Here is a 17,780-nt window from a genome sequence, read left to right as displayed (position 1 = left end):
AAAATTCATATTTTACAAAGAGGGTAAGATAAAGACCAGAGAGACTAAACTATACTAAAAAATGGATTAAAATTTATTATATAAGTGAAAGAAGCTAAACAATTTTCTGTTTTATATAAGTGATAAGTATTTCAAAGATAAATAAAATAAAGTTATAAGCTAACATTAAGTTTCCCCTACCAATATTTTTAGTTTCACAATATAGTCTCTAGCATAATTACTTTACATTTTCAATATACAACAGAAAAGTCAGAGTGGTTTCAATTTTTAGAGAATGTCAAAAATCAACACTTTAATTTGTTAAAATGAAGTCAGTGTATGTGAAGAGATTTATAATGTGCAAATAACACATGCTACATACCTCTTTCTTTCCTCTTTCAGTGACTGCTACTCCATACAAAAATAGTAATGTCAAATAATAACCAATATTAATCTGATGTGCCTAAAAAGATAAAATATACTTTAGTTGATTATTTAGACTATGCTACTTTTTAGTGTAGAAAGCTTAATTAAATATCCTAGGCCTATTTAATAACTATTAAAAATAGTTTAAATTATCATTATATTGTCAATCATCTAATAATCACTACAGAGAATTCATTTTAGATGTATTTAATAGTTTGCCCCGAAGACAGTCAATAATCTCAAAATAAAACATCAGAGTTTGATAAAAGAAAATGAAAGCAAATGCCATCAAGATTTGTTATACTAAAACTTTCCAAAAAATTCTCTTTCTCTCATGATATTTTTGTATAGGAACACTTTAGATAATAACAAATACTACCATCCAGCTTAAAAAATACAATGATCTCTTAAATCAAAGTCTTTTATTGTCCACATGTGGGTTTTGTTATAACAGTATGAACATAAAGCTTATCACTTATTTAATGAAAAATTAAAACACAAATATTTCCTTCATTTGAAAATGGTCTATGCCAAATTAGAGATGGAGAATAGATTAGGGGTTAGGGAGAGTGAGGAGGGTAAAGGGTGCATGTGACTATAAAGGGGTAGCATAAGAGATTTTCATGGTGATGAAATAGTTCTTTTATCCTGATTCCAGTAGTGGTTACAAACATATACACTTACAATAAAATGGGACAGAACTATACACACCTGTGCATAAAAAATTTATCACAGCTGACCTGAGAATGCTATCCTTAGAAAGGTCTGCTTGCAAGGCCGACCCTCGGCTGGTATCTGTAAATCTGGATTTCAAGAGTGTTCCCACTGTTCTCTGACAGGGGTGTCTCACTGTTCCTAGACTGTTTGTGCCAACTATGTGATTTATGCTGAACACCAGGAAGTTTCTTCTGGGAATTTTTGATACATGTTAGGCAGAGGGTGCCTACATGACCAATGCCCAATAAAAATCTTGAGCACTGATTCTCTAATGGACTTCCCTGGGCAGAAATATAACTAACTAACTAAACACACACACACACACACACACACACACACCCCTGCATTTTTGTTGGAGGGAGAGAAGGAAGGAATGTACTCTGTGTAACCCCTCACGGAAGGGAGAAAACATAGGGAAGCCTGAAGATGGATTCCTCTAGACTCTGCCTACGTTATGTTTTGACCATTATAGTCTGGGTGTGTATCTTTACTATATAATTGCAATAAATCTCAGCATGAGTACAACTATATACTGAGTTCCATGAGTCCTGAACATGGGGGTTGGAGACCCCTGACACAACACCCACTGTACCAATGTCAACTTCCTGGTTTTGATAATATATTGTTATGTAGATGTAACTATTGAGGGAAACTGCCTGAAGGGTACACCAGGACCTCTCTGTACTTTTGTATTGTACAAAGTTGTATTTTTGCAGCCTCTCTGCATCTAAAATTATCTCAAAATAAAAAGTTAAATGTCTATGGAGAAAAATATTGTTCATTCTTTTCATAAGCTCTATACTGACTAAAAGTATAATGGCCAACAGTATATATTTATAACTGGCTGGGGTTAGGAGTTTAGCTTCAAACTAATTTCAGTGGAAATACACATGTATGTTTATTATCAATGGGCCAAGTGAGTTTATAAACAAACTCCCCTGTAACATCTAATTGGTTTCCATCTTAAACTCCCTATCTCTGCAGAGGCTCTGAAGCCAACACTACATGGGTTTGTATCTTGACTCCACTACTTACTACTAGATGAATTAAGCAAATTAGTTAACCTCCGTGCCCTAGTTTCTAATCTGTAAAATGGGAATAATGAGATGGGTTGCTTGTGAAGACTAAATAAGCTAATCCTTACAAAGTGCTTAGAACAGTGTCTGCTTTATAGCAAACACTAATAGGTGTGAACTATTATTTTGTAACTTCTAAAAAACTAGCTTCATTTAAACTACAAGGAAGTCCTTGTCTCATATAATTCTAAACAAAAAGAGCATTTGAGAACAAGATAAGATGCAGAATTGTGGTAATGCTATCATTAGATGTAGAATGTAAAGAATTTAAAGATGCAAATGGTACATTTCTAACCTAAAGGCCCTGCCCTTTCCTTCCTACCTTCCCCCAATTAACAGAGAGTATCCCAGGTACTGGAACTAAATGGATATAGAGATGTTACTGGCAGCTGTCCCCCACCCCCACCCTACTGCCACTTCCTAAAAGGTTGCCTCGCCTCTCCTCGGTGGCCTGGAGGAACAGAGAGAGACATTTGGATATAGCAGTAGGCTGCTGTGATTGTGACAATTCTGATTCTGCTCACAAGTGCCAACAACAGAGGAAACTTTTCCATTCTTAGTGTAAGACTCATCTTTGAAGTAATGCCTAAGTAGAGAAGGCTAAGCAATCAGCATCTGTTAATGCTGAGTTTATAGTGATTTATTTCACTGCTTAGCAACCTGGTGACTGGGAGAAATAGCAGGTCTGCAGCATCCCAGAAGTTCTTAGGATTACATGTTGATGCAAATTACTTTTCTTTGTTCCCTCTTTTAACTCCATCTAGAATTCCTTTAGGGTGGTACATATACCTCTTAGAACCTGTCCTGAGAATCCTAAAAAAGGCTGATTTTTCCATCTCTTTGTATACTATTATAATATGGGATGTGGTGTCTTAGGCTACTTTGTTTGATGCCTGGGTAGTCCATTCTTGAAGACAACTCTAATCCATCTTCTACATGTGTGCAAAACTTAGCTTATTTTACTGATCCAGATTATTCAAAGGACTGATTTTTCCTTTTATGTCCTTACTATTGGTTCTTATTTTTGATGCAATGTTTACTTTTCCTCAGATTTTTCTCTATTTCTGAAGTATCATTTGACCTTGAACATATAAGTATGTCTTGTCAATTTTATCTCACATGATTACTCAATAATAGATGACAGAAGTTCCAATTTTTACAAATACAGAAATATCAGTAGAATTACATATAGAATGGATAAACAAGGTCCTACTGTATAGCACAAAGAACCATATTCAATATCCTGAGATAAACCGTAATGGAAAAGAATATAAAAAAGAACGTATATATATGTATAACTGAATCACTTTGCTGTACAGCAGAAATTAACACAAAATTATAAATCAACTATACTTCAATTAAAAAAACAGAAATATCAGTAAAAAGAGGAGCTGATTATCAATTAGGAGGAAAGGAAGGAGTAGTTTTTAAAGTTCATGACTCTCCATTTCTAATTGGGAAAGCCCATTTTTACTAGTTCAAGTTTCTCTATTTAAGATGAACAATGTTATGGTAGGAAAGGAAACTAGAATCGGCTCATTAAAGAGAAGCAGTCATGAGAAAGTACAAGACATGTGAAAGAAATCAATCTATGTATACCTTTCTCTAGAGGTAAATGAGGAAAATACAAATTGGCCTACACCTTAAAATAAGCATACACTGACTGCTCTCTCATTGAAAAAATGTTGTCCAAGTCCATTATTTCAAACATGCCAAAAGAAAACACTTACAGTATAATTAGTAGCTTGAATGTTCCTAAGTGCTGCTTCCAGTTGTGTTATTAAGAAACGTAAAGTCAAAGCAGGAACAATTTCCTCCCCATTTTGGCTGTTGGCTGCAACTTCTCTCTGTGGAAAATAATTTGGTTGAAAATTTCCTTAAGTTAGAGCAAATATCAACATTTATTTTTATTATACAAATAACACATGCTCATTGTAGAAAATTTGGAGAATAAAGATGATTTTTTTAAAAAATCCACATGACCTAGATAAAATTGTTCTCATATTGGTTTGTTTTTAAGTAGTTCGACAAATCATCTTTGTAACTACTTCCTCAAGATACTAAAAAGCATTCCTATGCCTGCTGAAGGGTTGGCAGTGTCCACTCCTACTTCAGAGGAAAGTCATAATCCCACTTCATTCTCATAGCTTCTATTCTCTAACATGGCTAAAAATCTTCATTCCAGCCCTGAATCTCTGGTAAATAGGAATGCTGGCTTTAAAAATACCAACACCAAGGCAAACCATCTTATGCTGTCATCTAATTGGAACCAAGCTAATATATGATTTATTATGTACCATAGTTTATTTACATAGATGAAATGAAAGGAATTAACTATGTCTTATCTTTGTGTCCATTCCCCAATGCCTTGTACCCACAAATGCTTGGCTTAAATTACGTTAGTTGTTTAATGATGTATTATCTATGTGGGAAATTTAATCTACATTTTCTTAACTTGATTTCCAGTATACAATAAATACTTCCCTGTTTTTCTCCTAGCCTAACTAGATATTTTACTTCAGTCTCCATAACACTCTATTTAATGAACCTCTTCTCTATCAACACACATTCCCTAGATAAAGTAATCCACTGTCATCTTTTTAAATAGCGTCTACACACTGACAGTTTTCCAAATTTATATTTCGAGCTCAGAACTATCACCTGAATTCCAGACTCATGTATCCAACCATATACTCAACAATATCTCTTGAATTTGGATAGGTATATAAAATATAACACTGAAGTGTTTGCCAAACAGTTTAGGTAGTTAACTTTGCCAAATAGTTTAGGTAGTTTCAAAGCAATATTCTCAACGAGAACTAAAAAAGCTGGATAAAATATTAAAAAAACACCTTTTTTTGTTTGGAAAGCTACCAAGGCACTGAAAATCTCTGGGGCCAACATGCAATAGAGGAGGAAGGCCCAGAGATAGCAGACTGACTTTTGGAGTCACTTATCTCCTTAAGGCAATTGCTGTATTCAGTTATGGCTGAGAGGCTGAAATGCTAGACAGAGCTTTCCACAAAGCTGCAGAGCTAGAGGGAAAATTGGAGTGTATGACCTATCAAGGAAGAGGGGCCCTGGTAAACACCTTATTCTTTTGGTTGGGACCCTAAAGAAATTTACCCTTAGAGTCAAAGTGTCTGTTTTGGTTCCAGTTGGAAGCAGACCCTAACACAAGGATTTGAATGCAAGTAGTTTATTTGAGAGGTGCAGAGAACAATGGTAGTGGAGTGGAGAAGGGTATCAGGGAAGAGAAAGCAGGCTTTAAACTAAAAGGTGTGTTATTAAGCTAGTTACGCACAGTGGATGACTAGGGTTAATACAACAGAAAAACACTGAAAAATTCAAGCCTCAGTATTATCCAACTTAAGGGGAGAGAGAACTGGGATATTTATATAATAACTCCCAAGGTTTATTGACTGAGTGCTTTCTGAGGTAAGGGGGGAGTATTAATTCCTTGGGATCTCTAAACTGCCATGAGAATTACAGCCTTCTGCAGTTCCAGAAAAAAAAAAAAAAGAAAGAAAGAAAGGCCTGAAGCATAGAGATGTAGATACTGAAAACTGGAAACTGTCCAGAGTATACTGAAATGATAGAGTTCAAGGGGTCAAGGGGTATGGGCAGGGCACTGACAGTATCTGCTACAAAGGGTAAACCACAAATAGACTCTTCTTCACAGAACAGAAGTAAAGCTTGGAGTCATCTCAGCCCCTAGTTGAATTAAGTGATCTGCAAGAAAAGCACAAATAAGCAAAAGATTCTGCCCTGTTTTCCTAGTTCTTCTCAAAAGAAGGTTGCTCTAAACCAACCCAGGCAGCCACTGCAAGTAGCAGAATTCTGTATTATCCTTTAGATGACTATGGAATTTAAAAATAATTTTATTGAGTTATAATTAACATATTATATTTCAAGGTGTACAACATAGTGATTTGACATTTTTCTTATGACATCATCATGAAATGATCACTGCAATAAGACCAGTTAACATCCATCATTATATGAACTTTTTATAATATTACTGACTATGTTCCCTAGGTATATATTATATCCACTTGACTTATTTATCTTATAGCTGTAGGTTTGCACCTCTTAACCCCCTTCAGACAAAATAGATAACTATGGAATTTGTACTGATGTTTTTACATTCATTCATGATTTTGGTTCTTTTTGCCTTCTTTTTTTTTGAACATTCTTACCAGGCATTTATCAATTTTCTTGGTCTTTTCAAAAAATCTAGTTTTGGTTTAACTGACCTTTTCTAGTTTGTTTTATTCTATTTCATTAGTTTTAGCTATCTTTATTCTTTTTTGACTCTGTTTTTAATTTGCTGTTCTTTCCCTAGCCTCTTGAATTTTATGTTTAGATGACTGATATTCAACCTTGCTTCTTTTTCTATTATATACATTTCAAGCTATAAATAATCCTTGCAGCACAGCTTTTATCTAATAACACAAATTCTGATATATGTTTTTCATTCAGTTCCAAAATTTATCTAATGTCCAGTGTGCTTTCTTCTTTGATCGCTGGTTTAACTAGATTAGACGTATATATCTTAACTTAGGAACAATGGTTTTCTAGTTTATCTATCTGTAACTAATTTCTAAATTAATTGTACAGTTGTTTGAGAACATGCTCTGCGTGTTCTGATGTTTTGAAATTTGATGAGATTTGCTTAGTATACGGTCAATTTTTGTAAATGTTATATGCATTTAAGAAGAATATAGGGCTTCCCTGGTGGCGCAGTGGTTGAGAATCTGCCTGCCAATGGAGGGGACACAGGTTCGAGCCCTGGTCTGGGAAGATCCCACATGCCACGGAGCAACTAGGCCCGTGAGCCACAACTACTGAGCCTGCACATCTGGAGCTTGTGCTCCACAACAAGAGAGGCCGCGACAGTGAGAGGCCCGTGCACTGCGATGAAGAGTGGCCCCCGCTCACCACAACTAGAGAAAGCCCATGCATAGAAATGAAGACCCAACACAGCCAAAATAAATAAATAAAAATTTAAAAGAATATACATTTTGTCACTGTTACACATATATAAGTCAATTACATCAAGTTTGCTACAGCCTTACTAATTTTGTGTTCATGTTCTATTACTTATTAAGAAAGCTATGTTAAAATCTTCCACTGGGGGGCTTCCCTGGTGGTACAGTGGTTGAGAGTTCGCCTGCTGATTCAGGGCACACGGGTTTGTGCCCCGGTCCGGGAAGATCCCACATGCCGCAGAGCGGCTAGGCCCGTGAGCCATGGCCACTGAGCCTGCGCTTCAGGAGCCTGTGCTCTGCAATGGGAGAGGCCACAACGGTGAGAGGCCCGTGTACCGCAAAAAAAAAAAAAAAAAAAAATCTTCCACTGGGATTGCTGATTGGTCCACTTCCCCTTTAGTATTACCAACTTTTGTTATTACACATAACATTTCTGAATGTATTTGGGTCTACTACTGGAATTTCTCTTGTATTTTCTACACTTGTCTGTAGAGTCAAGAGCAAGTAACACAATCTTTTAATTATTAGAGCTTCATAGTAAGCTTTTTTTCAATTTATTTATTTAATTTATTTATTTTGGGCTGCATTGGGTCTTCCTTGCTGCACATGGGCTTTCTCTAGTTGTGGTGAGCAGGGGCTACTCTTTGTTGCACTTCATGGGCTTCTCATTGCGGTGGCTTCTCGTGTTGAGGAGCATGGGCTCTAGGCATGCAGGCTTCAGTAGTTGCAGCACACGGGCTCAGTAGTCATGGCTCATGGGCTCTAGAGCACAGGCTCAGTAGTTGTGGCGCACGGGCTTAGTTGCTCCGTGGCATGTGGGATCTTCCAGAACCAGGGCTCAAACCCGTGTCCCCTGCATTGGCAGGTGAATTCTTAACCACTGCTCCACCAGGGAAGTCCCCATAGTAAGTTTTAATACCAAAGTGGGCAAATTCCCAGCCCTTCTCTCCCACACTTCTCTTTCGTAATTTTCCTGGCTATTGTTCCCTTAATTTACCTTTAGAACTAGCTTTTAGTAACAAAAACAAAAACAAACAAAAAAAACCCTTTTGTTATTTTTATTGGAATTATATGATATTTGTAAATTTTAATTTCAGGAAAATTGACTTCTCTATCACATTGTGTCTTCCTACATGTATTGCTTCCCATACAGGTCTTCGTATCTTACCTTTAATAGAGTTTTAGAAATTTTTATTTATTGTTTTAATATAAAGTATTGATTTCTAAACTTAGTGTAAAAAAGATCAGTGTGTGGGGGTACCTGCTAAAATGCAGATTCCCAGACCTCTCCCCAGAGATTTTGATTCTTTAGGACTAGTATGGGGGTCAGATAGGCTCACATAAGTGGCTTAGGAAAAACTGTGAGGAACACTAGTTTATATCTTGTACATTTCTTAAGTGTTTTCCTGGGTATTTTATCTTTTCTGTTACTATTAAAAATATTTTTCTTTCATGTTTACCTTCTAACTGGTATTGTTTATATATATAAAGGCTACTGATTTCTATTTCCTATTGTGGTTTCTGGGTGATTTCCAAAAGATAAGAGGGAAATAGTGGCATTATTCCATCAATTTCAAACCAGAATTCATACTTGTGGTAAATTACCTCACTTAAGATTATAGCTGTATATAAAGTCTTTGGATATTTTTAGAGTTGTCTAAATTTTTAATCATAATAGTATTAATTTGTTTCATGGAAATAATTAATGATATATTCTTTCACAGAAAAGGTAAATGTGGCCTTTTCAGGACACCTATGGTGTCTGTCTCGGCCCCCCAATTAACTGTCACAAAGAAGAGAAGATCATTTTCTTTAACTTTGGGAAATTCCATTAATTTACAAACTGATACCCATCTTGTGTTGAAAGTTTCACAACTTATTATCTAGAAAAACTATTTCTAAGATGCAAATTGACAATATATTCTCTAAAATATTTATCTCATTTAAAAATCCAGGTCTTAGGGCCTCCCTGGTGGCGCAGTGGTTGAGAGTCCGCCTGCCGATGCAGGGGATACGGGTTCGTGCCCCGGTCTGGGAGGATCCCATATGCCGCGGAGCGGCTGGGCCCGTGAGCCATGGCCGCTGGGCCTGCGCATCCGGAGCCTGTGCTCCGCAACGGGAGAGGCCACAAGAGTGAGAGGCCCGCATACCGCAAAAAGAAAAAAAAAAAAAAAAAAAAAAAGAAAAAATCCAGGTCTTATTATTTTTCTTTATATTTTACATTTTTGAAAAATCTGTCAGTACTTTACAAATTAGGAAAACTGAAAGCAGTTTCCTCTCCCAGAGTGGCATGTTGTGAGTTATTAGAATTAGAATAAACACTAGACCTTATAGTCAACAGCTTATAAGCTACTAACCCACATTCCTATCATTATCCTTGAAAGGCTAGCATCAGCTTTATTTAATTAATAAAAGTCTAGAGTCAAAGCTGAAACCAAAGCCCTTCACAAGATATAAGATGGAGATGTCAAGACCTTAGTGGCACTGTTATGGTAAAGAAAGAAAGGAAAGAAAGGAAAAAAGGAAGAAAGGAAGGAAGGAAGGAAGGAAAAGGAAGGAAGGAAGGAAGGGAGGGAGGGAGGGAAAAAAAGAAAGAGAGAAAGAAAGAATGAAAGAAAGAAAAGGAAAGAAAAGAAAAAAAGAAAAGAAAAGAGTCATTGTAAAATAATAGGGAATACATATATAATAAGAAATACATACATTGATCTGTCCCCAGTTCCTGCCAATATTTGGTCTTTGACTCTGGTTCCAGACACAGAGCTCCTAAAACCCTTGGAATTTCCTGGATGATAGGAGAGTCTTTTGTTCTAATGAGGTGACTCTCAGTGGGCTTCTGGATGGAGGCTTGGTCACCAGAAAGACCAAGCCATGATTAGAAGCTTGGAAATTTCAGCACCATACCCTAAAGAGGGAAGAGAGGCTGGAAACTGAATTAATAATTAATCATGCCTACATGATAAAATCTCCATAAAAATTCTAAAAGTATGGGCTTTGGAAAACTTCCAGTTTGCACATGCACATGCCAGGAGAGTGGTGTACCCCAACTCCAAAAGAAGAGAAGCTCCTGCACTTGAGACATTCCCTTGCCCTATGTATATCTTCCTGTGATTGTTCAGCTGTACCCTTTATCAATCATATCATTTATCATGTAATAAACGGGTCAACGTGTTTCCCTGAGTTCCATGAGCTGTTCTGGCACATTACTGCACTCATGAGGGGTCATGGGAACCCCAATGTATAGCCAGTCAGTCAGAAGTACTGGGGCAACCTAGGACTGGTGATTGGCATCCGAAGTGGGAGCAGTCTTGGAATGGGCCCTTAACTTGTGGAATCAGATGCTAACTCCAGGTAGACAGTGTCAGAATTGAATTGATTTGTAGGACACCCAGGTAACGTTGGAGAATTCACTGTTGTGGGACTAAACCCACACATCTAGTGTCAGAAGTGCTGTGAATATAGCAGTAGTGTGAGAGTAAAGGAACACAGTGTATCATATACACAGACCTACACTTCTGCCCCAAATATCAAATTATGATCTTACCTGCATAGTTTGGAAGGAAAAATCTTCTTGTAAGAACTTCTTGATGTGAGGAACCACACCTTTTGGTAGAGTATTAATTGCATTTAATAACTTCTTCACTTCTAATAACAGGTTAACAGGGACAAGATCAGTAGGTATGTTCTTTTCCTGTTTGTCCTAGAAGACATTATTAAAAATTTACACAATTATACATGTTCTAATTTACTCTAATATTAAAACCAGCTAAAGTATTTTTTTAAAAGTTCCTTTACATGCTATATGTAGATCACTCTGACAGATTACAATAAGAATAAGACATTCTCTCTGCTCTCAAGGAACTTACAACATAGCTGAAAGTTTAGGACTAAAACTCAAGAAGCTTTAATCTAAGGAAGGCCATCATAAATGAATTTAAAAGTTATAAACAAAGCATAGATTCTAAGATGGGAATAATTATGTCTTTTTTTATGGTGGTGGGATGGAAAACATGAATGATTTTAGGCTTAAATATGAGTTAAGCCTTAAAAAATGGTTGCCCTTGAGAAAAACAAAACATGTACTGAATTGGTCCATTTAAGGCATTAAAAAATGCTAAGTTTAAAATATTAAATAGATTATTCTACAAAATAATATGAAAACTATATCCAACAGTGCTTTTTACGTTATGTGACTAATGCTTCAGCTACTAAACACGGCAATTTGAAAATGAATAGTTATAATACTTTAAATTATAAATAAATTAGTATAATATAATGATTCTACGTATAATCTCAATTCAGTCAGAGCCGAATAAATAGTAATAATCTTGGGACTTCAGGAACTGATCCTACAGACTTAATAAAGCTGTAGTTAATGGTTAACTGATAGCTATATAGTCAAGTCTTGCTGGATTTTCTATTAACATTAATTGTGAGGAACGAATGGGCAATAGAAATGAGTAACGATCCTGGAACAGATGGATGATGGCCTTCCTTCAAACCTTAACAAGATACCACAGTCCTTATACCCTGCTGAAACTTTGGGAATATGAATATGTAGCCACTGACCTCTGTATATGAGAACAGACAGGTTATTACTGCAGAGGCCATGTAGAGTCACTGAAAACGCAAAATAGTCACTGGTGTGTGGTAACTGTCACTTCCTGGTTTCTAACAGACCTGGAACTACCCAGGAAAGTAACTAGGAACCAATAAGGTCCACAGCAGGACTACTACTCTTCCTCTGCCTCCTCCTCTCCCCTTCTGGTTTTGAGTCTTAAATTGAGATTCCTTCATTCCCAACAACACCCAACAAACACATCTTACATTTTATGGTACTTCATTGTATTTACATCCAAAAATGTAGGAAATGTTAACAGTTTGCTAAATCTCAGTAAAGAGTATATAAGTGTTCAATGTACTAGTCTTGCAACTTTTCTGTAGGTTTTAAATTTTTCAAAAAGTTAAAAAAAAAAGCTTCTAAAAAATAACCAAACAATCCTTTATGAAGAATGACCATTGTCACACTGTTGGTGGGAATGTAAATTGATACAGCCACTATGGAGAACAGTATGGAGTTTCCTTAGAAAACTAAAAATAGAACTACCATACAACCCAGCAATCCCACTACTGGGCATATACCCTGAGAAAACCATAATTCAAAAAGAGTCATGTACCAAAATGTTAATTGTAGCTCTATTTACAATAGCCAGGACATGGAAACAACCTAAGTGTCCATCAACAGATGAATGGATAAAGAAGATGTGGCACATATATACAATGGAATATTACTCAGCCATAAAAATAAATGAAACTGAGTTATTTGTAGTGAGGTGGATGGACCTAGAGACTGTCACACAGAGTGAAGTAAGTCAGAAAGAGAAAAACAAATACCATATGCTAACACATATATATGGAATCTAAAAGAAAAAAAAAAAAGGTTCTGAAGGCCCTAGGGGCAGGACAGGTATAAAGATACAGGCATAGATAATGGACTTGAGGACACCGGGAGGGGGAAGGGTAAGCTGTGGCAAAGTGAGAGAGTGACATGGACACATATACACTACCAAATGTAAAATAGATAGCTAGTGGGAAGCAGTTGCATAGCACAGGGAGATCAGCTCGGTGCTTTCTGACCACCTAGCGGTGTGGGATAGGGAAGATGGGAGGGAGACACAAGAGGGCGGGGATATGGGGATATATGTATACGTATAGCTGATTCACTTTGTTATAAAGCAGAAACTAACACACCATAGTAAAGTAATTATACTCCAATAAAGATGTTTAAAAAAAAAAAGAATGACCATTGTCAATAGTGCATATATTTCAAACTAAAGGTCAATTCTGTAATCAAAAGTCATTGCAGAATCATCCAACACTAATTACCAAATTGATACACAAGTAAGATTATGGCATGAATAAAATTTTTTCAACAGGAACTACTATAAGCTTCATGTTTGTTAAATAATCTTATTATAAATACAATTTTAATTTTTAAGTTAGTTGTCAAAATATTTGATGCTCAATCCATTTTTGCAAAATAGATTTAGCATCTAAGCCAAATTCAGGTTAAAGTTTCCACCTCCTTTCCCTCTGTATTCCGAAATCTGTATCTAGGAATGGCTTTTCTGGATCCAATCCCCCTTGTCAAAGTGTACATATTGAACATATTGTATTTCATCTGCAAAATTTTTTACAGTGATAACCTCATGCAGGTGAATACTAAGGTTATTTTACGTTTATATTTTTCTCCTCCTAAGTTACTGGATAAACTTTATTAACAAATGGACATCAATCATTATATAAAACTATGTGGAAAGTAAAAATTACACTAACAAGAACCTAACAAATACCTCTCATCCATCCTTCACTAAACATAAATACATGTGACATTCACAAACATGTGTCTGTATTTTTTTTTTTTTTCAGTACGCAGGGCTCTCACTGTTGCGGCCTCTCCATTGTGGAACACAGGCTCCGGACGCGCAGGCTCAGCGGCCATGGCTCACGGGCCCAGCCGCTCCGCGGCATGTGGGATCTTCCCGGACCGGGGCACAAACCCGTGTCCCTTGCATTGGCAGGCAGACTGCCAACCACTGCGCCACCAGGGAAGCCCTCTGTATTTTTTAATCTACCATAAAGTATATTGTCACTGGCAATAAAAGCTTTATATTAGAGTATAATTCAGTTATTCATTTAGAACTGGAGGTTCTGACAGTAAAGATGATAAAAACAGGAGAAGAATTAACTTCAGAAACTACTCAATGAAATGTCTTACTAAATAAAATTCTCTGTGTAGGTTTTATTTCTATGTGTATAGTATTCATTTTGTTTGAATTTTGCTTTTAAAAGGCAAATAAGAGGTTTCTTACAGTTGATTGTGGGATGTTTCTGGGCAAGTCAATTCAATTATCTACTAATTTTAACTTACAGTTAGGATTGGTGTTTGGAATGATAACTTTGAGACACAAATATCAATTATCAAAGAAAGATTTAGTGATGACCACTAAGGTAGGAAAATTTTTAGCAGATAATTAAATTGATTAGATTTAGCATTCTATTCTCATACAGCATTAGTTAACTGACTAAATTGTCTCTTACCAGTTGATCAGTTGATTTTTCTACCTTATTCTTGGTTTCCTCCTTAGCCTGCTCCTCCACAGGAAGATCCCTATTTTAAATGAAGAAGCATTATATTCAGAGCATCTCCTTACAAAGAACACAATTAAATTGTAATAGTAAAGAATCTGACATGTGAATTTTTGCCTGAAAGTTTCAGAAGTATAAACAATATGTACCAAAGACTGGTAATAGTGGTAGATGCCATATCTCTTTAGGAGCTCAAGTTAAAGAAAAGAAATTATGCCATGTCCTTACTGGACACTGGCAGAGAGAATAAAAAGCTGATGTAAAAAATTTTTCATCTTTAACAAACACACAATAGACCAAAATAATGGGAGGAAATAACTTTATAGCACTGTTTCTCAATGTAAAGAAAAAAAAGGTTGATGTTTTGATTTGTGTGTGTACATCTGTGTGTGTGTGTGTGTGTGTGTGTTTATGAAAATAATTGAGGTCTGGAAAGGATCTATCTTACAAAGATCTTTTTTTTTTTTTCAGTTTCCTGGCATTGCAATTGTCCAGTTTTTCAAAATGGCTTTTTAAATTGAGGCAGAATATCATATTTAGAAATTATTAACTATTTTTATAAAAAGGAATAACGACAAGTTTTGCTTTTGACATGGTCTTGAAATGTGAATATATGCAGTATTATTTACTGAATTGAAAAAGTTATTTATAAAATTGCTTTTGCCTATATACAGCACCATGACAAAGGATTCATAATATAAGAACCATAACATAGGGTCATATATGATTTATATAATTTTCTTAATCCTATACATTAGCAGAGATAAAACTGAGGTGAGAAACTTATGTCAATTGATTGACTTATTCACAACTGTACTTTGTAGATATTATCCTATTTTACTTCATATTTATGTACTCATTTGACAGAAAATCATTTATCATTTACTATGTGAAGATTGTGTCAGGGGAAACTGAGACAGATAAACAATACAGTATTGTCCATACAGTGAAAGTTTCAACAAAAGATGATTTATACACACAAACAATATTCCACAGTATGAGTCTCAGTGCTCTTTAAAATGTCATGGTAAAGAGAAACCTGTTAACTGTTTTTTCCTACACTTCTAAGCCCCACTCCAAAAAGGAACACAAGGAACTGTGTTATCAAGGAATGAAAAATACTGCAGCAGTATTCTGAAGCCTCTCCATGTTTGAGTACAAAAGGTACTCAAAATGGATACTCTACTTGCTAACTCCATTTCATGATAATTCACTCCTTAACCCAGTAGTTCTCAGTCCCAGATGCATATTAAAATCACCTGTGAAGCTTTGGAAACATCCAGATGTCCAAACTCTACTTCAGAGCTTCTTAATCAAACGTGTGGAACATGAGCTTCTATATTTTCCATAGGTTCCATAACAAATTTTGATATGAAAACTTAACTCATCTGTACTGCCTCCCCAACACTGAAATTGCTCTAGTAAAAGTTGCTAATGAAATCGTATTTGCTACTACAATAGCTTTGTCTTAGCTCTTCATTCTACCTAGCTTTTCTGCATTACTTAACATTATCCATCATATACTCCACCCCTCCTTGAAAACCTCCACATCCTTTGCTGCTATTTGTTCTTCTCCTAGCCCCTCCAGCTGTCCACTTCTCAGTTTGTACCACTGGCTATCTCTCTTCCTTTCATTCACCTTATTCATCTATTATTTTAATAATATTTAATATAGAACTGCTTACATTAACACTATCAAACCATGCTCCCCATGTATTAGAACAGGAAGGTACATCAGTGGTCATATATGGCAGCTACTTTATTCTGTAGATGGGTAAATTAATGTCCAGAGAGGTCATACACTAGAAAGAAGCAAAGCTAAAACTAAGTGCAAGACTAGTATTTTTCTTTTGCTATTCTGCTACTTTTACCACCTGTGTACTTTCTTCTTCTGCTGGGAGAAGCTGAAATTTTGGTATAACAATATACCTGAAATATTGAATATATGTAGTATACAGTAATGTTCCATTTTTAGCCCTCTTTTTTCTTAGTACATTTTCTACTTAAATCAATCTTATTTATGCCCATGAGTAAACACTCCCAGATAGGATTCAGGTCCTTCTTATTGAACTACCTTACCTTCAAGTCTCTAGCTCAATATCTGACATAAAGTAGGCACTCAAATAGTTATTGAATGAATAAATATAAAAACAAATAAATGAGCAAACTTCCATGAACTCAAATAGCACCCCATTCTAATGATTCACAAATCTATTTCTGCAGACTTAATCATTCTTTGATGCTACAGCTACACATTTCCTTCCACCTACTCGACAATCTCCATAAGAATATCTTAGTGACACCTCAGTCTGGCTCATGTCCAAAGCTGAACTCATTATCTGTGCTCTCTTACTTTCTCAACACACATTAAACCTGTCTCCTTTTGTGATCTTCATATTAGCTAATGTTACATATTTCCTTCCGGTCATTAGAAATTTTCAAACCAACTCTACTACTCTTTTGCCCCTTTTTCTCATATTTAAGTAGTCAAAGAATTCTGTTGATTCTAGTTCTATAAACCCTTCCTCTCTTACTATTTACTATTCCTATCATACAAGCCTTCATTAACTACTTCCTGAGCTATTACAATTGTCATATCTTGTCATCCTTCCCACTATCAACAGAGGTAGTCTTCCTAAAATACAGTGTAAAATTTCATTTCTCTTCTTCAAATGTCAATGGCTCTGCACAAAATAAAGCTAAACTCCTTACCAGGAGTCAAAATCCTCCCCAAGAATTTATCTTAAATACTTTTTCTTGCTGTTTCCTCAGCCAAATGACCTCCCATCTGCTCTGTTTCTACACCCATCAAAAGCCACCTTTATCCTTTTAAGTTCAGTTCAAATGTCACCTTGTGGAAACCCACTGAACCCCACTCAATAATTATTGTTCCTTTCTATATATAGCCACAGTATTTCTACTATAACGCTTATGCATGCATTTTGCCTAAAGATAAAATAACTTTTTATATATCTTCCTACTATATTATAATTCTCTCTCAGTACATACATTTTGTCTTAGTCTTTATTCCCTAAGTACCATGGAGGTAAGTAAATACTTGTAAAACAACACATTGCTTATTATATGAGACAGTGAAAGGTGGCAAGGAGATCTCCAATACTAACCTGCTCTTTAGTATTATATGGGAGAGGTACAAGCAAGCTGAACTTTCCCTAATTTGAGGGGACAGATTGACATTTAGCCTAGGCCCAGTTGAACCACTCAGTAGAGTCTTCTGTGTTGCACTTAGGTTACCTTCTATAAAATGGGAATAATAATAGTACCCACCTCACTGAGTTGTTATGAAGTTTATATAAGTTAATGTTTGTAAACGCATTTAAAACAATGCCTGGCAAAAGGTAAGTCTATGTAAGTGCTTGTTAAATGATAAATAAAACATTACTTTGTTGAGAATGGCCCAGGTGTAGCAAACTATGGTACATCT

The 17,780-nt window shown here is 35.8% G+C and overlaps 1 protein-coding gene across 7 annotated transcripts in view; it reads right to left on the bottom strand.

Annotated features, from left to right (window-relative positions):
* DZIP3 (DAZ interacting zinc finger protein 3) overlaps positions 1-17,780 on the bottom strand; it is a 121,422-nt gene that overhangs the window by 90,197 nt on the left and 13,445 nt on the right. For all 7 annotated transcript variants that reach the window (XR_014015941.1, XR_014015942.1, XR_014015943.1 and 4 more), the window contains exons 3-6: positions 14,288-14,357; positions 10,731-10,886; positions 3,929-4,045; positions 362-442 (exon numbers count right to left, since the gene is read on the bottom strand). Coding sequence is in view for 4 of the 7 variants with exons in the window: in XM_081235241.1 (XP_081091367.1) it covers positions 362-442; positions 3,929-4,045; positions 10,731-10,886; positions 14,288-14,357 (424 nt within the window). In the remaining 3 variants the exon portion in view is untranslated. The remainder of the gene's footprint in view (positions 1-361; positions 443-3,928; positions 4,046-10,730; positions 10,887-14,287; positions 14,358-17,780) is intronic.

Source organism: Mesoplodon bidens (genome assembly GCF_964165515.1).
Source record: "Mesoplodon bidens genome assembly, chromosome: 5".
Lineage (NCBI taxonomy): Eukaryota > Metazoa > Chordata > Mammalia > Artiodactyla > Ziphiidae > Mesoplodon > Mesoplodon bidens.
The sequence above is the reverse complement of the archived record's forward strand: the minus strand, read 5'-3'. Positions and strand labels throughout refer to the sequence as shown.